General features: G+C 43.2%; 1 protein-coding gene across 7 annotated transcripts in view; it reads left to right on the top strand.

Annotated features, from left to right (window-relative positions):
• ANKRD26 (ankyrin repeat domain containing 26) overlaps positions 1–22,713 on the top strand; it is a 202,187-nt gene that overhangs the window by 68,448 nt on the left and 111,026 nt on the right. For all 7 annotated transcript variants that reach the window (XM_073573361.1, XM_073573365.1, XM_073573364.1 and 4 more), the window contains exons 8-13: positions 5,293–5,359; positions 6,629–6,677; positions 6,769–6,995; positions 8,143–8,254; positions 9,162–9,223; positions 19,637–19,733. In XM_073573361.1, the coding sequence (XP_073429462.1) occupies positions 5,293–5,359; positions 6,629–6,677; positions 6,769–6,995; positions 8,143–8,254; positions 9,162–9,223; positions 19,637–19,733 (614 nt within the window). The remainder of the gene's footprint in view (positions 1–5,292; positions 5,360–6,628; positions 6,678–6,768; positions 6,996–8,142; positions 8,255–9,161; positions 9,224–19,636; positions 19,734–22,713) is intronic.

Below are 22,713 nucleotides of genomic sequence, written 5' to 3'. Positions count from 1 at the left end.
ACTTTACAGACAGGTGTAGTTACAGGAGATTACTGACTTCTACTGCACTATACGGTGACATATCAGCCATATAGCCAGGTGTAGATATAGAAGTTTTCTGATTTCTATTGTAATTTACAGTAACATAACCCTTATATAGACAAGTGTAGTTACACAAGATTGGTGACTTTTACAGTAGTGTATCTGCTATACAGACAGCTCTAGTCACAGAAGTTTACTGGTTTCTGCTGTACTTTACAGTAAACAACCATAATATAGACAGGTGTAGTTAAACAAGTTTAGTGACTTTTACTGTATTTTACAGTAGCATATCTATACAGGCAGGTGTAGTTACAGAAGATTACTGACTTCTGCTGTAGTCAGGGCTGTGGAGTCGGAGTCGTGGAGTCGGAGTTAGTTTTGGTTGGAGGCGGCAGAAATGTACCGACTCCGACTCCAGCTTTAAAAAAAAATGTATTAATATTTCATAATTGAACTTTCATATGAATTTTATAAATGTTACTCAAATATATATGTTCTATCAAACTATGAACAACAGTGATAAGCAGTTCTGCTGGAGATAGAGACATTTCTTACTTCTTGTGTGTCACTGTTCTCCACTGCCCTTATCTAATCTTATACTTGGTTAACCTCATGCTGCCCCAACCCCCCTGCTTACAATGTATGAAACTGAAAGTGAAAATGTGTTGCAAATTCTTAGTAGTAAAGCTCCTCCTCTAGACTAGATCATACTAGGTGTGTGTCTTCCAAGCATCTCACAGCTGCCTGCTACTCAGAAGAGGAAGACTGTAAGAAGTATTATCCTTTCAACAAACTTTGCATCAGTTAACTGTGAGTACATGAGGAATAATAACAGTATTACTGACCACTATATAAGTTGTACGACCTGGCAATAATTTTGTACAATTGTTTTTAGGAAAAACAATTGTCATTTGGATTGTGAATGCAGAATTAAAAACCTGAGAATGTCAAAGAAGCATCACATTAAATCAGCTGTATTTGAACATTTCACCATCACTCAAGATAGAAAACATTATGTCTGTCAGTGTATGACAAATGATCCAGACGAAAACAAATGCTATGAAGCCAAGATGAGTGCATATTCAGGCAAAGATAAAAATGCTCCTACCAGAGCTTCTAATCTAAAGAGACATTTACAGCGCTTTCATCCAGAAGTACTGAAAGCAGTGGATGAGAAAGACTGCATCCAAACCAATGAACCAGTGCCCAGCTCTTCCAGCCAAACAAAGGAGCAGAGAACTTTGCAGCCATCAGTTGCAAGATATTTTGTCAGTGACAAAGTTACTGTGACAATGACAGTAGATACATTTAAAAAACAGATCATAGAGCTTGTTGTAAAGGATAGTGTGCCTATTTCATTATTTTCACGACCAGCTTTTATGTGTCTGAATGGGGAAATAGCCCGCAAGCTTGGTGTTTCTCTAGAGAGAGAGAGTATTAGAAAATTAGTAATCGAAGAAGCTTTTAAACAAAAGGAAGAACTTAAAAAAACTCTCAAGGGACGCTTTCTGTTTCTTAAAATGGATGCCTGCACACGTCACAGAGTGAACTATTTTGCCATCAATGTCCGAATTGTTTGTGACAAAAATGAAATAGTTACCAAGACATTGGCAGTAAAAGACACCAAAGCTCATCACATCAGTGAGTTTCTCCAGGTCTTGGTGGAAAAGGTTCTGCAAGACTATGAACTTAAAAAAGAGCAAGTTCTTTCTGTCGTAACTGACAATGCTTCAAATATGATAAGTACTATTAAGCTAATGAATGAGAGTAATGATGGTGACCAGCAGCTAGAAGAACATTCTGGGTCCACAGACACAGAAATGTTTGAAATAGAGGAACACAGTATTGTAACTGAGGAGCAAACTGAAGTTGCTTCAGATGAACAGCAACATGATAGTTTAGATGATCTTGTTGAAACTGTGTCAATATGTTCTTTCATTCATCACATGCGCTGTGTTGTGCATACGCTACAGCTGGCTATAAGAGACAGTCTGCAAGAAGGACATGCTGCTGCACTGATTGGCAAGGTGAGAAAATTGGCTACTGTTGCCAGAACCCCTAAAGTTGACTCCATTTTGAAGAGACGTGCTGGAAAAGGGGCAATTATTGATCAAGCCACACGATTGGGCAGTACTTACTTAATGATTCAGCGCTTGGTTGAACTGAAAACCTTTCTTGTAGACATGGCTAACCCTCAACTGACGCTAAATGAAAGTCAGTGGAATCAGGTGACTGAGCTGGAAAAATTGCTAGAGCACCCATTTACAGTGACTAAAAAATTACAAGCAGAGGACTTAACTCCAGGTATTTTCTTAAAGGAGTGGAAGAACCTGATGTTTCGCCTGTCCCAAAGAGGAGGGTTAATTGCAAGTGGCATTGCTACATCAATGAAACGGAGAGAGGAGCTACTATTACAAAATAACATTCTTTTGGCAGCTGTTTATGTAGACCCAATGCATCGGATTCTTCTAGATGATCAACAGCTAAGTAAAGGAAAAGAAGCTCTGTTTGAAATAGCAGTAATGATGAAAGGGTTGCAGAACAGTCAGGAGGAACAAGAAGAATTTGGTCGTCCTGCCACATCTTCACCCTCATCATCAACTGATGAAGAATTTAATTTCGAAAAATATTTGGATCACAAGGACCGTGCAAAGCGTTCCCGCATAGAAGAAGAGTCATCCCCATCAAGGAACACAGCCAGTACATTTCAGCAGAATTTTTCATGTGCACTAAAAGAAATTGAGAAATTTGACCGTTCATCAAAAATAACAGTGCAACAAGCGATTCCTCTGTATCCTGACATTGTCAGAGATGTTGCCCGAGTGGTTACTGCTTTGCCACCAACACAAGTTAGTGTAGAGAGGTTGTTCTCTGCTCTCAAAATAATTAGATCAGATTTGAGGGAATCCATGAAGGAGGATCTGACAGAGGCAATACTTTTTCTGAGGACAAATTTATAGATTTCTTCTTATTAACTGCATAAAAGTGTTTATTGCATATTTACTTACAGTTTAGAAAAGTTTATAAAAGTTATTTGCTATATTCTAATTGTATTCTAATAAATGTAGTTTTTGCTCTAAGTGGTCTGATTACTTATATGATGGTGAGAAACTGAATAAGCACGATGTTTAATATTTTACAACAGTAAATTTGTTGTTATGAATTGGCCATTTATGAAGGAGTCGGAGTCGGAGCCTGATAAAATCCAGGAGTCGGAGTCGCAACTGTGGCTTACCGACTTCACAGCCCTGGCTGTAGTATACCAACTATACGGACCATTGTAGATACAGAAGAATACTGACTTCTGCTGTACTTTACAGTAGCATACCAACTATACAGATCGTTGTATTTACAGAAGATTACAGACATCTGCTGGACTTTTTTGTAGCATACCAACTATACAGAAAGGTAGTTACAGAAGATTACTGATTTCTGCTGTACTTTACAGTAACATACCAACTATACGGACCAGGGTAGATACAGAAGATTACAGACTTCTGCTGTACTTTACAGTAACATACCAACTATATGGACCAGGGTAGATACAGAAGATTACTGACTTCTGCTGTACTTTACAGACAGGTGTAATTACATTAGATTACTGACTTCTGCTGTACTTTTCAGTAGCATACCAACTATACGGATCATTGTAGATACAGAAGATTACTGACTTCTGCTGTACTTTACAGTAACATACCAACTATATGGACCAGAGTAGATGCAGAAGATTACTGACTTCTGCTGTACTTTACAGACAGGTGTAATTACATTAGATTACTGACTTCTGCTGTACTTTACAGTAGCATACCAACTATACGTACCATTGTAGATACAGAAGATTACTGACTTCTGCTGTACTTTACAGTAACATACCAACTATATGGACCAGGGCAGATACATAAGATTACTGACCTGCTGTACTTTACAGACAGGTGTAATTACATTAGATTACTGACTTCTGCTGTACTTTACAGTAGCATACCAACTATACGGACCATTGTCGATACAGAAGATTACTGACTTCTGCTGTACTTTACAGTAACATACCAACTATACAGACCGTTGTATTTACAGAAGATTACAGACGTCTGCTGTACTTTACAGTAACATACCAGCTATATGGACCAGGGTAGATACAGAAGATTACTGACTTCTGCTGTACTTTACAGACAGGTGTAATTACATTAGATTACTGACTTCTGCTGTACTTTACAGTAACATACCAACTATACAGACCGTTGTATTTACAGAAGATTACAGATGTCTGCTGTACTTTACAGTAACATACCAGCTATATGGACCAGGGTAGATACAGAAGATTACTGACTTCTGCTGTACTTTACAGACAGGTGTAATTACATTAGATTACTGACTTCTGCTGTACTTTACAGTAATATACTAACTATATAGACCCGTGTAGTTACAGAAGATTACTGATTTCTGCTGTACTTTACAGTAACATACCAACTATACAGACAGGTGTAATTACAGAAGATTACTGACTAGTCATGAGGTCAAAAAGACATGGCTGACACACCCAAAATACAGTACACCTCTAAACAGCTGAAGTGCCTGATCAAAAAGACACTGTATTATATAGTGGAGGATAAATTGCCATAAGCGAAAAAACGTTTGGATGACTGACTGCTAAGGTAAATAGAATTTTTACCAATAAGATAGCGTGAAAAATCTAACGTTTTTGGTAGGCGTACCTCCATCACTTGAAATAACCATTAGTTAGGTGTCTGAACATTATTATTGAGAAAGTGCAAGCCATAGTGCAGAGAGGTGTGTAATGTCCAGCTTTAAAGAGTACAAAGAATGCAGTAGTAGCCTAGGCCTGAACTGCAAAGTGCTGTGCATGTAAGGTGCTTAGCATTGTGCTGTCAGGTCCAATACACTGTGAGATGTATGAAAAAAACAGTTCAAAATTAACATTAGATGTAGTCAATAAAGGAGATTGAAGACAGAACCTATGATTGTGGTTCGGGCCCCAGTAGCATACCAACTATACAGACAGGTGTAGTTACAAAAGTGTGCCGAACTCTACCCGTACTTTACAAAACTTTTTAGTTTTATAGACAGGTGTAATCACAGAAGTGTGCATATCTACTATGTGAAAATAAAGGTCAGAGTACAGGGAATGCTGCATTAAAATATAATGGATGACATTTATTCTTTTAAGTAAAAATTGTCTGAACTGTCGATTTCCATTGTAAATATCCTTCATATGTTTATAGCCTGATTTTTTTTTTTTTTTCTTCTTGTTAGCCGTGCCTCTGAAGATGCTGATTCCTGGCCGTCCTCTGATGAAGATGACTTGGATTTTAGTCCAAAGGTATTACTGGCTTTATTGAAGCTTTAACAACAGTCTATAAGACGCACCTAGGTTTTAGACGAGGAAAATAGGAAAACGATTTTGAGGTAAAAATCTGGTAAAATATTGAAGAACATGTCTGCTGACATGGTTATGGGGGAGATCTGCTGATACACTGTTATGGGGGTGGTCTGCTGACACTTTTATGGCAGACATCTGCTGCTGGAGAGTCACAGATTGTGCAGCACCCTAAGTATGGGGACAGCAGTTTTTCACAACCTGTGTGGCTCTTCAGGTGTTAACAAACTACTATTACCATCATCTCAGCATGTCGAAGCATGATGGGAGTTGTAGTTTTACAACAGCTGCATGGCCATGTTGACAGGTGGCCCTGCAGTGAAATTTTCAGAGGTTAAAGAGAACTTGTCAGTCCAATTTTAACCTGTTATAAATCACACTGGCCCTGTTATACTGATTTTAATGGATACCTAGAGTGAAAAAATCCATAGCCTGGTTCTTGTTTAATTCACTTTAGCAACTTTGGTTCAGTAGCCTGTTCGTGCAACGGGGCAGGACTGTGGCTAGTGTCTTCAGCTCTGCTGTGGCCCCTTCGTAGTTGTATGAGCCTTCTTTTTTAAATAACGTACTAAAGCCACTCTAGCGCACATTCACGTCCCACGTTCTCTAACAAAATGGAGCCCGCTGCGGCGCACCCTCTGGTTGTCTCCAGTAAAATGGCATTGTTTCTGCACATGCGCCACCATCGGGGCCATTTTCCTTGAGAACATCTGAGGAGGAGCCCTGCTTCTGCCTCCTGTGACCATGCTTTAGTGCCTACCCCACCCACCCACAGCGAGCCAGGTATGCTACATTCAGACTATAAGACACCCCCCCCCCCCCGTTTTCCTCCCAACTTTTGGGGAAAAAAGTGCGTCTGATAGTCCGAAAAATACGGCAAGTACTACTCACAAAGTCATGGCTCCTAGTTTCTTTTTTATCTGCTTCCTGTAGTCTGTTTATATTTAGATTATGCTAATAATTTTGCTATTTATTGAATAGACGTGTAGTCCATTTTAGAAATTGATGATCTCTGGATTTGGGGAAGGTTGAGTTGCAGGTGGCTAATGTGATGGGTGAGCTATAGACAAAGAGTATGATAAGGTAATAAGTAGACGTATTGAGCATGGGTAAGACTAGAATCTAGTTTATTTCAGGATGTGTCTTGCTCAATCTTTTCACACATTTAATATACTTAATCCATTTCTTCCTCTGGTTTATTGTCTTATGCAGAAGACTTCCAAGCCAAGTTTGACTCAACTCCTGCATACTAAAAAAAATAGTAAGTTAATAGCAGGACATTCGGCCTATGAAGTGATTGGACTTCTGATGTGTGGTTCACAACTTACTTGTGTTTATTTCTTTTGATGTAGTTATTGAAAAGGGTAGTTTTACTTCAGTACAGCCTACAGGCTTTACTCTGGAGAGTAAATCAGATAGTGGAGAAGACTCTGTTCATAATAGTGAAGATGAAGGTGCAAACGTTCAGTCCCCTCCTAAGCCTTTCCCCCAGACCCGCTTCCTTCCTGTATGCATTACTCCTGGCTCTCTTGCAAAACCTTCCCAGCTGGCTTCTGCCTCTCTCCTCGGAATACATAAGGTAAAATGTTTATTAACTACTACTGCTTTTTATTAATTTATTTAATTTTGTTTTTTTTTCTTCTTGCCTGCTTGTGGACTTTTGAAAATTAAAAGGGAAAGACAAATTAGAGAATCAAGGCAGGAAAAAGTCTGACTCCAAGGGCAGTAATGACTGTGCAGAAGACCAAAACGAAGATGAACAGAACCAGAAAGTGGATGAAGAGTGTGAGGATCAAGAGATTCAGAATGATGAAGATGAATCTAAAGACTGTGAGGAGGCAGAAGAAGACTGTGAAGATGACGACGATGAGGAGGAGGAAGATCAAGAAGATGGGGAAGTTGGTGACGTGTCTGAAAGTCATGAAGATAATTTAGAAAAAGAAGATGATAAAAGTGCTGGTGAAAATAGTAAAATATGTATAAAAGATGGTGATAGAAAAGTCAATCATGTTCCAGAAGGTATGGAAGGTACATCTGGATTTAGCAATAATATTGAGTCTGATCATGCAAAAATGATAGGAAATAAGCTACAAAGCTATTCCCAAAATGCTCTTCCCAGTGACTACCCAAAAAATTCTGATAAGGATACTAACGATCTTCACGTTTGTTCAGAGCTTCCAGTGTCACTCATATTTGGGTTACCTGAGCATGATGAAATTGGAACTCCCCCAATGGAAAGTGAAATGACCCAGTTAAAAACCAGCTTTAAGTTGCAAGGACAGACCAATAAACAGGTTACGTCTACCAGTAGGAGAGAAGACTGTAACAAGAAAACAAGCAAATGTACCCTGCCATGCATTGCTGTAGACCGTATGATGGACAGGGAAGACGGCCACACACAAAATGGCGTGCCTCAATATCCCTGTGAAGATACTGAACAGTTAGATTCCAATATTAAAGATACCAATTCAGCAGTTGTCGATGGCAAACTTACTAGGGTATTGCGAAAGCACGTGAGTACACCTCTGTGCCCGTCACTGCTAGAGAATTAGCGTGTGCTTTCCTTTCAGTAGGTTGTAGAGGATATCTTTCCCTAGTACACGTGCTATTTGTGCTACTCTTCTTTCCTTTCCAAAAATGTTTGTAGTTTATTAAAAATATGAGATCTTATTCCTGTAGTTATATTATTTTTCATCTGGATGTTCATGTTAACTGCTCTCTTTCAGGATGATTCTTTTTCTGGTGATGAGAATGATGAAAGTGCTAAACATTCGATTAGGACAGATAATACACAGCCAGAAAAGGTCCAAGCTAGTGGAGAAGGTGTTGGCAGAAAAGGTTTGTATATATGTACTGTGATCAGAAAGTACAGAACTCATTCTTCGGGACAGATCCATAGAGGCAACTTTTTGGGTGACCTTGTGTAGCCTATACTGACTATTTAGCACTTGTTTCTCTTTTCTTCTGTCAATAGCATAAAACGTTAGAGGTCTCAGAAAATTGTGGCACAAGACATTTTTTTTCCATATTTTTTTTTTTTTTTTTTTACACATTTCCATGTTTTTTCTTTCTTGTTTTTTTCCACAGCTAAAATTAAAAATGCAAAACATTTCATATGAATTTGGTATTGTTGTAATGATGCTTAGGAGGAGGTAGAGTGGAATTTTGACCCTATCTTTTATATTAAAGTGTCTAATGATCCTGTACAAAGGTTATTGCCTATGGATGGGGCAGCAGAATCAGGTGTGACCTTGTCATTTGTGAGTAGTGGATCCTGTATTATCAGATGTCAGTAGAGGTCATTGTAATACTGCCTCTGATATTAAGGAGCCTGCTGAAAACTCTTCATTTCGGAAGTATGGGTCTAAAAAAAAGCTCAAAGACCAATATGAAAATTGCAAGATTACGAATTTGTGGGAAAAAAAGTAGTGCCAACAGTATATGTATGTATAAATAAATAAATAAATATATATATATATATATATATATATATATATATATATATAATGTAAAAAATTATATAAACAATTAGGCCATTTTCTGATGATACCTTCCCGTAATGCTGGCCTTGTGCTCTGGAGAGCTCAAGTACAAGAATATCATTAAGTCGTGTAAATTCTACATAATTTTTCTTAATGTCATTCTGTTTTGCCTCTGAATATTTTATACTGATAGTGGCCATCTCTTTAATTGCTGATGGATTGTGGATTATCAAACCTAGTACTGATATATTTTATGTCTACAGTTGCATTAATGACTGAACTAGGCTTTGAAGATGATGATGTCGACTCACCCTGGGACTCCGAGGTTGGTATTTTAATAAGGCTTATATATAAACCAAAGTTTACCTATTTTGACATTTTGGCTTGGTTCCTTATTATGCCTTTTGCAAATAATACTTAAAGGGAATACTTAAGGGAATACTTAAAGGGAACGTGTCAACAGGATTTTCCAACGTAAAGTACACAAATGGCGATAGTCACGCTGTGATACTTATTAAAACAATTCAAGCAAACTTCAAACCCTAATTTTGTGTAATCGGGGTTTGAAGTTTTATAATCATAACTTTGTGCATTGGGATGGGACTGTGGCTAGGGTCTTCGTCTCTGACACGGCCCCTCTGCTGCTAATGGGGTATTTAACGTCCTCCTCCTTAAAACCTTGAGCCTTTGCCATCCTAACCGTCCGTTGCGCACATTGATCTCCTGGCACTCTTCAGTAAAATAGCACCAATAGCGGCACATGCACAGATTTAGATATCAGCTTAATGACGAGCCGAAATCTCAATCTGCGCATGCCATGTTACTGGCACCATTTTACAGAAGACTGCCAGGAGGTCAATTTGCATATGTGCGGCCCACCCCGGTACGTAATTTAAACCAGGAGGACGATAAAGACAACATGAGTAGCGGAGGGGCCGAGGCAGAGCCGAAGACTCTACTCACAGTCCCGCCGTTATGGACGAAGCCATGATTATAAGAAAACGGCAAACCCTGATTCACACAAAACTGATTTCTCTATCGCTTCATTGGGGGACACAGGAAACCATGGGGTGTATGCTGCTGCTGACACTATGCAGAAAAAAGTTAGCTCCTCCTCTGCAGTGTACACCCCACCGCCCGGACCTAGGATATTCAGTTTAGCTTAGAGTCAGTAGGAGGTGGACACGGCTCTTTTATTAGACCCATATCTACCTCAGTGTGTGTCGTTTCTTTTTAGGTTCTCGGAAGGATACAGTGTGAACGGTCACTACTGTACTCCCACGAAGAGACTATGAGTATGGCGTGTACTGCCACCCCGTATCCTCATAAGTCTGGCCGGCAGGACCCCATCCCCTAACACAGAAGCGTGTTTAGGTGATGCGGACCCAGTCCTGCCTCCGTTTCCCTCCCACTCGCCCACCAGAGCCTATCGATTTGAGGAGACACGGACATCCTACAACGCAGGAATTTCGGATGTCCGATCTTTCTTGGATGAGGTGACATATTAACCAGGTGCCGGGAAAGAAGATAGAAGATCATGGAAGAAGAAAAAGGAAAAAAAAAAAGATTTTCCTTTATTTTGATAGAGGGCTTCAGAGGTCTTTCTCCTTTAATTCCGATGGATTGGGGGCACTAGGCATTCCTTTGCAGCGTTTTTAGGGCCTCCCCCATGCTCTGGCAGTCACTTGTAATCTAGGTCCCGGCTTCTCTTGGACCTAGTTGCAGGGTTGGCTCCGCCCCCCAGTCCTCTCAGCTCTTCAGGCGGGCTTTTCCCCTGCCCGTTGCTCCCTATCACCCACTTCCTTCTCGGCGGTTAGCTCCGCCCACCACTCCCGACCTCATCAGTATGCATGCGTTCACGCCATCTTGCTCCCCTCCGGACCCGGCGGTTAGCCTAGCCCCTCGTCCGGCCTCCCAAAGAGCTAGACCTTTTCTATAGTGCGCGCTTTTACCTAAGGGTCCCCTGCGTGCTACTTGTGGTCGCCATCTGCTGGGTCCTGGACCAGGAAGGTGGCGCTTGCTCCAGGTAACAAGCGGGGTGTGGAGTATCAGCCAGGCACAGCAAAATAGAGCTTAGAGGAGCCACACTGTCCGCAGGTTCAGTGATGGGTGAGAGAAGCCATCATTCCTAATGATGCTGATGTAAATGGCGCTCTAGTCGTATAGTACTCTAGAGCCGTGCAGTCACTGGTGCAGTAGTACTCTAGAGCTGTCCAATCACTGGTGAGTAGTACTCTAGAGCCGTACAGTCACTGGTGCGATAGTACTCTAGAGCCCTCCAGTCACTGGTGCAATAGTACTCTAGAGCCATACTGTCACTGATGCAGTAGTACTCTTGAGCCGTGCAGTTACTGGTGCAGTAGTACTCGAGCCGTGCAGTCACTGGTGCAATAGTACTCTAGAGCCCTCCAGTCACTGGTGCAGTAGTTTTCTAGAGCCCTGCAATCACTGGTGCAATAGTACTCTAGAGCCGTGCAGTCACTGGTGCAATAGTACTCTAGATCCCTCCAGTCACTGGTGCAGTAGTACTCTAGAGCCCTGCAGTCACTGGTGCAATAGTACTCTAGAGCCATGCAATCACTGGTGCAATAGTACTCTAGAGCCGTGCAGTCACTGGTGCAGTACTACTTTAGAGCCGTGCAGTCACTGGTGCAGTAGAACTTTAGAGCCGTGCAGTCGCTGGTGTAATAAATGCCTCACTGGTGTAATAAATGCTGTAGAGCCGTACAGACACTGGTATAATTTATGCTCTAGAGCCGTGCAGTAAACAGCTGTGGGTATTGCAGTACACCCCACGCTGCTGTCATCTGTGCCACTGCCCGCTCTACGCCCTCCACAGGGAGACGGGCCATTATAAAACCTGCCGTATGGCGTTCGCCTTGTAGAAGGTTTCACTTGCACATTTCCCCTCGGAGATTTCCGTTTCGTCACACTGCTGTTTTGATTTCTGCTATGGCAGATTGGTGCCTTGATTTTCAGCAGAGCAAGGCTCGGCCATTGCTCTACACATAAAGATGCTGGAGCCCTGGCATATCAAATGCTTCCATATCCCCTGCTCACAGACACTCGCCCTGCATTTTCCTGCAGCCTCCTTCCGGATGCTAGCATTACACTGCTCTAAGCAGAGAGGGTAGCTGCTCCTACCCCTTCACGACTGCAGTGTTTGGACCTGGCTTCCAGCTGGATAAAAGTCCGTATTACCCAGCAATGTCTGCTGTGGCTCAGTGGATAAAGAAGCTGACCACAAATCGCAGGCCCAAGGGTTTTAACCCAGGTGCACAACAGAGAGTAGATTTTAGTCTCCCTCTGATTCCAAGCCTACTGTTCTACCGTCAGGAGAAATGACAGGTCAGGATATACTTCAGGACAGACTTCGTGGTGCGGCTTACTAAACGTGAAGCTATTATTCTGTCTAATGCAGTCAGGTATCCAGACCTAGACTGCAACACAGAATTGGCTCTCTTCTATACCCTTCTCCAGGGTTCTCTCCACGCTGATTTAGTCACAGGATACTGAGACTTCAGCTGTGCTCTTTCCACTATCCAGGCTTCAGATGCACCAGCTACCAGGTACAGTAGGTTAGTTTGAAACTCAGTGGATCAGACGTGTCTTGGGTTGACTGATGCAGTGGTTCTGGTGTTCTGTACCTTGTTCAGGTTAGTCTGACGCACTCTCCTTCATGTTCCTCGCATTTGATTGCAGCAGAACTCTATCCGATATCCAGGACTTAGATGCGTCTTCTACCAGACACATTGAGTCGATACATGCCGTCTTTCCTGTGGCTCAAACGTACCCGAGGTCAATTGCTACATCGTTCCTGATCTTCTGTCCCATTGTCAGGTGAGTCAGAAGCGCCCTCTATCACGTACATCAGGGTCTTTTGCAACAGCTGTCTATGCTCTAGTCTATTCACCACTCAGTGAGAGGTGTCCAGTATTCATCACATCTGGAAGGCTGCAGCAGCGGTTACAGGCCGCTTTCAGGTGAGTCAGAGGCACCTTCTGCTGTGTGTTTCCTGGTCAATAACACCTGTGGTCTATTAACAGTTAAACAGAAAATCTACCACATATCACAGAGTGGATCTCAGTACCCACAGGGTGGATCTCAGCAGCAGCATAAGTGGCTAGTTCACTTTCAGGTAGGTCAGGCACGCTCGTGTCAGGTACTGGATGGTCGCAGTTTTTTTTCTTCTGCCACGCTCTGGGCCCTGGATGTGAGTTGCTCCCCAGGGGCTTTTCCACACCTTCTGATTATTCAGGCTTGCTTCTGACTACCCAGTTGGTCAGTTTACAGTGCTGCCCTCAGGCTATCTTCACTATCCAGTGTGTTACGCCTATCATAAATGATTGGCCATTTGCAGTTTATAAGTTCTGGCTGTCTTTTTCTGAGTCAGAGCCCATATGTATACCCTGACTCTCAATGTCTGTTCACTATTCTATCCTAAGGGCCTTTTGAGCTACCTCAATACCGAAGGTCCCGGTCTATTTGTCAGTACTTGCCTCTTCTTTCTTACAGACACCAGATAAAGCCTCCAGCAGCTCCGGGGTGTGACTTCCGAACGTGGCAGGAACAAGTCTCCCACCTCTGACAGGAATTGGATCTTACTCTGTGCAAGCATCGACCAGGGTAGAAGGCTACTCCAGTCCTGGATCCAATGAGGAGTTTGGGGATAACACATTTCTTCCTTCAGCTAGATTTGTATCCTTTTCACCGTTATCCTCGGGCGTGTGGTATCTTATACTTAGGTAAGCGGGTCCACACACTACAATCCTCTCCTCGTTCCAGACGGTCCAGGACGGATACGGTCGCCCAGATCGACATAGGGAATGATCTTCCTTTTGTCAGCCTAGTTGTCTTCTGGAGTCTGTGCTCTTTCCTAGAGTCAACTTTCCATGCAGTTGACATACTCCAGGTTTTTTCATGGACTTTCCTCGTTCGACGGCTTATTTTTTATTGTACTTTCAATGCCCATCTATAGTATTTTTTCCATACCCATCCTCATCACTGTATGCTTGAGTTTAGCTTCCTATTGATCTCAGTCTGCAAAGTCGTCCAGTAGTCTACGTTCTACCTGATTAGTTGGGCAAGCAGTTGTCTCATCAACGGTTCTCCTTTTCTGAGCCGTTTTTGTTAGTCAGACTGAGCCTACATCGCGGAGATGAGATCCAGGGTACCCCTAGGTCCCCTTCAGTACGTCTTTAGCGTTCGGCTCTCTAGCAGGTTCACAGTGGCCGACTCTCTAGTTTTTCCTTGTCATTTTCTCGGAGACCTTAGTCCAGCAGCTTCCAAAGAAGGGAGCGCCTCGGTATATCTTTTCTCTCCTGAGCTCACCGCCAATTGGACTACTTCTCTGACTGCGGACCCTCCGGTTTCCAGACTTTACACCAATACGGTCCTTCCTCTCCCAGAGGGAGCATCCCTCGGGGATACCAATGGTGGGCTCATGGAGTCCTTGGCAAGGTCAACCTTGGAAGCGTCTGCCGCTACATTGTGTCCTGCCTTTGCCTCCACCCGGGTAGCAAAGTTTATAGACGCATGGGCTAAGCTGCTCATCAGGGCATTCTTTCTGGCGGTCGATCAGAGGAAATGGCCGTTCTCGCAGACCAAATTTCTCTTGCAGGGAAGTACATGGTTTCCACCTTCCTGAATCCAGCAATATCGTGGCCATCCGAAGGACCATTTGGCTTACGGCTTGATGAGCGAACTTATCCCCAAATAGGTCTCTCACCAACTTGCCTTTCCCATCAGTTTGGCTCCAGTTGGACCAAATTATTAAGGAGGTCACCGAAGGGACGAGCTCTCTCCTTCCTCAGGCTAAACCTCGTCGTTCTCCAGTGTTTTTTTTCTCCGCGTGACTTGTCGGGCATCTGAGATTGAGTCCATCCTTGTCTTTTTAGGAGGAAATCTTTGTTCAGTATTTGCTTTCTGGGAACTGCATGATTTTTCTTTAGATCCATGAAATCCTTTATCTACAGTCATGGCCAAAAGTTTTGAGAATGACACAAATATTATATTTTCACATGATCTGCTGGCCTCTGGTTTTTATGTGTGTTTGTCAGATGTTTTTATCACATACAGAAATATAATTGCAATCATATTATGAGTAGCAAAAGGTTATATTGACAGTTAGAATGAGTTAATGCAGCAAGTCAATATTTGCAGTGTTGACCATTTTTCTTCAGGACCTCAGCAATTCTCCCTGGCATGCTCTCAATCAACTTCTGGATCAAATCCTGACTGATAGCAGTCCATTCTTGCAAAATCAATGCTTTTATTTTGTCTGAATTTGAAGGTTTTTGTTTGTCCACCCGTCTCTTGATGATTGACCACAAGTTCTCAATGGGATTAAGATCTGGGGAGTTTCCAGGCCATGGTCCCAAAATCTCTATGTTTTGTTCCCTGAACCATTTAGTTATCACCTTTGCTTTATGGCAAGGCGCTCCATCATGTTGAAAAAGGCATTGTTGATCGCCAAACTGCTCTTGGGAGAAGTTGCTCTTGGAGGACATTCTGGTACCATTCTTTATTCATGGCTGTGTTTTTAGGCAAGTCTGAGAGAGAGCCCATTCCCTTGGCTGAGAAGCAACCCCACACATGAATGGTTTCAGGATGCTTGACAGTTGGCATGAGACAAGACTGGTGGTAGCGCTCACCTGGTCTTCTCCGAATAAGCCGTTTTCCAGATGTCCCAAACAATCAAAAAGGGGATTCATCAGAGAAAATGACTTTACCCCAGTCCTCAGCAGTCCACTCCCTGTACCTCTTGCAGAATATCAGTCTGTCCATGATGTTTTTCCTGGAGAGAAGTGGCTTCTTTGCTGCCCTACTTGAGACCAGGCCTTGCCCCAAGAGTCTCCGCCTCACAGCGCGTGCAGATGCACTCACACCTGCCTTCTGCCATTCCTGAGCAAGCTCTGCACTGCTGGTAGCCCGATCCCGCAGCTGAAACACTTTTAAGAGACGGTCCTGGCGCTTGCTGGTCTTTCTTGGGCGCCCTGGAGCGTTTTTGGCAACAAGGGAACCGCTCTCCTTGAAGTTCTTGATGATGCGATAGATTGTTGACTGAGGTGCAATCTTTCTAGCTGCGATACTCTTCCCTGTTAGGCCATTTTTGTGCAGTGCAATGATGACTGCATGTGTTTCTTTAGAGATAACCATGGTTAACAGAAGAGAAACAATGATGCCAAGCACCAGCCTCCTTTTAAAGTGTCCAGTGGTGTCATTCTTACTTAATCATGACAGATTGATCTCCAGCCCTGTCCTCATCAACACCCACACCTGTGTTAATGGAGTAATCACTGAAACGATGTTAGCTGGTCCTTTTAAGGCAGGGCTGCAATGATGTTGAAATGTGTTTTGGGAGATAAAGTTCATTTTCTAGGCAAATATTGACTTTGCAAGTAATTGCTGTTAAGCTGATCACTCTTTATAACATTCTGGAGTATATGCAAATTGCTATTAGAAAAAATGAAGCAGTAGACTTTGTAAAAATTAATATTTGTGTCATTCTCAAAACTTTTGGCCATGACTGTAGGTCCTGATTTCTTCAGGGCTTTGGAGATTCCAGCATTTGTGCGAGGGACGGGTCCATTTTCTTTATCATTTTATAGCTTTCCATTTCAGGCTCTCAACCGCTCCCGGAGTCTTGCAGAGTCTGTGGTAGTGGTTGTGCACTTTCTGTGGATCAAAGGATCAGTGCTCTTACCGTACCTCGCTGATGTTCTCCATGGCTCTGTCCATCATTCTTAATTCCCTTCCTTTCGTCCGGCTTGGACTTATCCTTCGTATCGCTCTCTCTTCAGGCTACCTGGCCAGAGCGACGATGTCTATCAGGCTAAGGCCAACCCTCCCCCCTTGTTTCGGTTCACGGGCTTGGTGTATAGAAGTCCTTTGGCCTCCAGGTTAGTGGATGCTCACTGAATCCGGTCAGCTATTGTATGTTTACCAGGTCAGGAAAGACCGCACTTTGCCTGGGCAGTGTGCGCCTCCTGGCGGTACTCTTAGGGCCTCCACCCAGCACCTCTGCAGAGCGATGATCTGTCATCCACATGTCCGCAAAATTTTCATGCCTAGCTTCGGCGGATGCCGGCTTGGGTAGAAAGACCTTGCAGGTGACAGTGGTGAGTTTTGTCCTGATTGGAGTTGTCTGCTGTTCCCTCCCCTTGGTTCAATATAGAGTCACTGCACACGTGAATTTTGATTCAAGTGAAATATTTTTAATTTTTATTTGACGGTGAAGAAGCGACAGCTTTGTGACGTTTCGGCCTCACAACGGCCTTTATCATATAGTCGCTGAAAAAATAAAACATACATAATAAAAATCAGAGAAATATATACAAAATAAAAGTATACAAAATAGCATGCAAAATATAGAATGAGTATCTTCCAGAGGTGCATTTGTACTAAGTCACATGCCGTATGATCATTGGAGAACATGGAGATACTTAAAAGCCAAGGGAAGAGGAGAAAGAAGGCATGGCGGTAGACAGAACACAATTTACAATTTGGGCACATTTCCATAATTGTGGATCCTCAGGAATCAGGACCACTTGTCAGAAAGGCACTCCATAGTTCTCCTTATATATTAAGCTATGTAGCTATGTATTACTATACTGATTTTTGACATCGCATTGTACTTTATACTATATACATATCTCATGAGAATAATTATATTGTATAATCAATACAGCGCCCCCCCCCCCCCCCCCGCTATTTTTATATGATAAAGGCCTGTAACGATCAACGTCTGACTGGACACAGCGCCTCCAGCAGGGCGAATTTATGGCACACGTGACCCTGGATGCACCGCCTCCAGCTAGGCGAATTTAAATAATAATGGAACGTACAGCCGGATACACCGCCTCCAGCTGGCGAATTTAAGAAGTACACGTAAAACTGGATACCCCGCCTCCAGCTGGCGAATTTAAATAATAAGGGTAAACACAGGGAACAATTACAGTGGTGGGCCCTGCACTAGGGAATGGGGACGTGGAGACCTGCACTCCCCTGAGCCAGTGACCCTGCACTCCTCAACAGTCCCTATGACGGTTTCGCATCGGGTACCGATCGGGAACCTAGAAACCCTGACTCACCCTGCACCTAGTCCCTCACTAGGGAATTGGTCGGTGCGGAAACTAATCCCACCACTGTACTAGAACACACATAAGGAAAGTCACAAACAGGGATAAAGAAACACTTAGCTCTCTCTGTGCTAATGCTCCAGCACAGAGTCCACCACCAGAATGCAGCTCTCCTCCTGAAATGCTGCTACCAAGCTCTGTCAGAGCTGCAAGGAAATCCCCTCTGACTACTTCTACAACAGGGCTCAGACCGTGCTGCAAGGAGCTCTCTCCAGCTCCTTCCTCCACCAAGGTTGGATGCAAATGAACAACTATCACCAACCCTGATTGCAACACCTGTGACTCTTTTATAGCAGAGCCAGCAATCACACCTGCATGATAAATGTGCACTTTAACTAAAGTGTAATACCACTAACCACCACCGGGGTAACTTAGACCAAACGACACCACGTGTAATAATTCTAATGGCCACCGGGGGCAGTCAACCCACTTTGGCACCAAGCCAAAGGGAAAAAAGTTCACTATATACATTAAATCTGTCAGATCAAACTCAGATCATGACAAGACCGTTGTGAGGCCGAAACGTCAAAAAGCTGTCGCTTCTTCACCGTCAAATAAAAATTAAAAATATTTCACTTGAATCAAAATTCACGTGTGCAGTGACTCTATATTGAACTTATGCTGACGGGACTATCAGTTCCCTTTTCACTAGCACTGTACATCTACACCTTTTAGTCGAGTGCTAACCATCTCTATTATCTGTTCCCTCACCTTGGTTATTGCTTTGGGACGTCCCATGGTTTCCTGTGTCCCCCAATGAAGCGATAGAGAAAACAGGACTTTTAGTTGCTTACCGTAAAATCTGTTTCTCGGCACCTTCACTGGGGGACACATCACCCTCCCAAGTTGAACAGCTCTGTTTATTGTATTATACTGTTACAGTTTGAGTTTGTGTTTTATTTCTCTTTTGTTTGTTGCTTCTACTGCTTTCTCACTAACTGAATATCCTGGTGCCGGTCGGTGGGGTGTACATTGCGGAGGAGGAGCTAACTTTTTTCTGCATAGTGTCAGCCTCCTAGTGGCAGCAGCATACACCCCATGGTTTCCTGTGTCCCCCCAGTGAAGGCTCCGAAAAACATATTTTTACAGTAAGCAACCAAAAATCCTGTTTTCTTCACCACAGGTATTGTTTCAATCAGTATACAGTGCCAATTTGGCCATGGGTGTACTTTACTTCACAAAATCCTGCTGATCGGTTCTCTTTAAGAGCCCCTGTGAGCAGAATGTACAGTACACCATTTATACACTATTAATCCCTAAGCGTTTTTAATATATTAGGTTTTAAAAAAACCCACTGAGAAAGCTTGTGGATGTACGTGTAAAAAAAAAAAGTTAAGAGTTTATTCCTACTTACGTCCTAGTAAAACACTGCAGACTTATAGTACAGTAAATACAGGTAGATACATAACAACAGACCACAAGCTAGAAATGTGTATAGAAAAAAGCAAATGCAGCCTAATATTCCCAAACAGCATCCCGGTATAAATGTGATGTATATTTTGCTGTTTCTCTAGTGTTGTAATCAAAAATTAATTTAATTTTATGATGACCCCATATAAACTGTATACATTTATTTATTTGATATTTTCATCAATTAGTCTGCCTCTGAGAGCCCAAGAAAGCAATCGGCCAGTGATTCGGTTCCACCCTCCGTTCAGGCCCATATGCAGTGTATCTCAGAAGAGTCCAATGAAGGTATGGGTTTCATTGTAGTTACATTTCAAATCAATGCATTACACAATGACCATTTTACATGGGAAGCTTTGACCTACGGCCATTTTATCAGCAATGTTCTTTATGGAATTGCACATTGACACCTCTCTCTTTCCCTCTGCTGCCAGTTTTCATTTTTTCCCTTTTATTCTCAATTTCCTTCATTCAAGAGCCATCCCTTTTTTATGTCTGACATAGCTGTCAGGTGCTCATTTTTTGTAAGACATGTTGTATTTTATCACTCTCCAGTGGACAGGAAGGAAATGCATTCAGTGTGATATGTTGATTTTTTGTGTTATGGTTTTTTCTTTTCTTCTTTTTTTTCTTCTTTTTAACAAATTGCATTTGGGGCCGAACATCGTCTGAGAGGGAGCAATAAAAACCATTCCTGCATTTTGTTTTTATTAGGGTTTATTTGCAAGGCTTTTTATTTTATTTTTTTAACCATAAATTTTTATTGATTTTAAGTAAAAGCATATTTAACAACCATTTAGCCTCCAATAATTGAACATTGTTGCAAAAATTACCTCAATCGTTTTTTGGCCAAATATATATAGTTTTTAACATAACTGAGCATTATGGGAAACAAAAAGGGAAGGGGATGATGACAACAAATTACTGTACCCATAATTTACCATTAATAACTCTTACATCCCTATAACCACAGTATTAAAGGGCCTTTTACGCATAGCGATATCGCTAAAGCGTCACCGATTTTGTGACGCAATAGCGATATCGCTACATGTGACACTTACCTCCGACCGGCCTTCCCGCTAGATATCTCTGATCGCGCGAGATCGTCCTGGTCCATTTCTCGTCGTCGGCTTCCTGTTGGCGCCGACGAGCGACTCATGGACGCGGGAGGAAGTCATCATCAGAGCTGCCGTCTGACAGGTATGAGCGACCGCCGACCGCTGCTATGTCCCTGGTGAGATCTGCCTGTTTGGCAGCCCACTAGCGACCACTTAGCGATGCACCAGCGATCCTGACCGGGTCGTATCTCTGTCGAAATCGCTGGTGCATCGCTAAATGTAACGGGACCTTAAGTCTGAATGATAGCCAGCTGTCCCATTTTCCTGAGATATGATGTTGTATTATTGGTGGATGAAGCAATTATCCTCTCTGATAGACTATTATCATTCACCAATGCCACGATCTCAGTCAATGACTGACATTTGGGGTTTATCCAATATCCTGTAATTTTAATTCTAGTAGCTATGAGGATGTTTGCAATCACTCTCCTGAACTCATTCGGAATCAAATCCAGGTGAACGGCCAGAAGCGCCTGCTCTCTCCCAATTGTTATTGGGATGCCACTAATTTGCGACACTAAATGGGAGATTGCGTCCCAGAGCTGCTCTACTTTACGGCACCCCCAACAAACATGTAACATATCTGCATTGGCATCTCCGCACCTCCAGCACACATCTGGGGAGTTGCGGTAAATCTTAGACAAGCTGTATGTTGTGAAGTACCACCTGTACAGCAGCTTTCTGGCGTTCTCCAAGTGATTGGTGCACTTAGAATGGGTCCCTATCATTGAGATGGAATGTCCGCCACTGACCCGGGGTGATCCCGCACTGTTGATCAGCCTCCCATTTGTGGAGATACAAATCCAGAGAGGGGAACACCTCCAGCATATGGTTGTAGCTTACGAACAGTGCTCTTATTTGCCGCGATGGGGTGAGGAGCATCGTATATACAGTTAGGTCCATATATATTTGGACGGAGACAACATTTTCCTAATTTTGGTTCTAGACATTACCATAATGAATTTTAAACAAAACAATTCAGATGCAGTTGAATTTCAGACTTTCAGCTTTCATTTGAGGGTATACACATTAAAATTGGATGAAGGGTTTGTCAGGATCCTGACAGCGCCGGCGTGCAGCCTCCGCTGAGCAGGGACTCACCCGTACTGTAGGGGGCCCGGGGTCAGGTACAGCCGGAAAGTACAGATGCACAGGACCTGTGGATGCTGAAGTTAGCAAGCAGTCACGGGACCTACGGTCCCGTGACTGCAAGGGGGCGGGGCTTAGCGTCCTGATTTCAGAAATGGCAGGACACTATACAAAAACTCAGAGTCAGGCAAAACGGAGGTCATACACAGTACGGGCAAGCGAGGTACGGGAGGGATATACAGATGGGAGGTCAGACAAAGCCAAAGGTCATACACAGTACGGGCAAGCGCGGTACAGGAGGGATATTCAGGACGGAGGTCAGACAAAGCCAAGGGTCATACACAGCACAGGCAAAGCAGGTACAGAGTCAGCAAACCAGAGACGTAAACCGTAACAGAGCAGGGTCAGAATACCATGCAGATGGACAATGATTGGCGTGACGCACGGACGGAACAGGGTCGGGCACACTCAGATGGGAGTATAAGCGACAGGGGACGGCTCTCCCCTGAAGCTATAAAAACCCTCCCCAGATCCACAGAGAGGCTCTCATAGTTAACTCCTTCACCACCTACCCAAAGCCCAAAACACACCATGACAGTACCCCTCCTTCAACGGGGGGCCTCCGGACCCCCAGGTCTCTCAGGATACCGAGCATGGTAAGCTCTAACCAGGCGATCAGCGTGCACTAACCTGTTTGGTACCCACGATCGGTCCTCCGGACCGTACCCCTTCCAATGTACAAGATATTGCAAGGAACCGCGTACCCACCGAGACTGTACAATGTTTTGCACTTCGAGCTCCATATGACGTCTACCAACACTGGAGTTGTTATGGAACCAGGTTCCTCTACCACCGAGCCTACTGGTTTGAGTAGAGACCTATGGAACACATTATGAAGTTTCAAGGATGCAGGGAGAAGTAAACGATATGCCACTGGGTTGATTACCTACCTCGGTTATTACATAAGGGTCAATGAATTTAGGTCCCAGCTTGGCGGAAGGTAATTTTATGGTTATGTTTCGCGTAGAAAGCCATACCTTATCCCCACACTGTAGTGTCAG

Source organism: Dendrobates tinctorius, unplaced genomic scaffold (assembly GCF_039654945.1).
Source record: "Dendrobates tinctorius isolate UK_male_01 unplaced genomic scaffold, ASM3965494v1 ptg000035l, whole genome shotgun sequence".
Taxonomy (NCBI): Eukaryota; Metazoa; Chordata; class Amphibia; order Anura; family Dendrobatidae; genus Dendrobates; species Dendrobates tinctorius.
The sequence above is the reverse complement of the archived record's forward strand: the minus strand, read 5'-3'. Positions and strand labels throughout refer to the sequence as shown.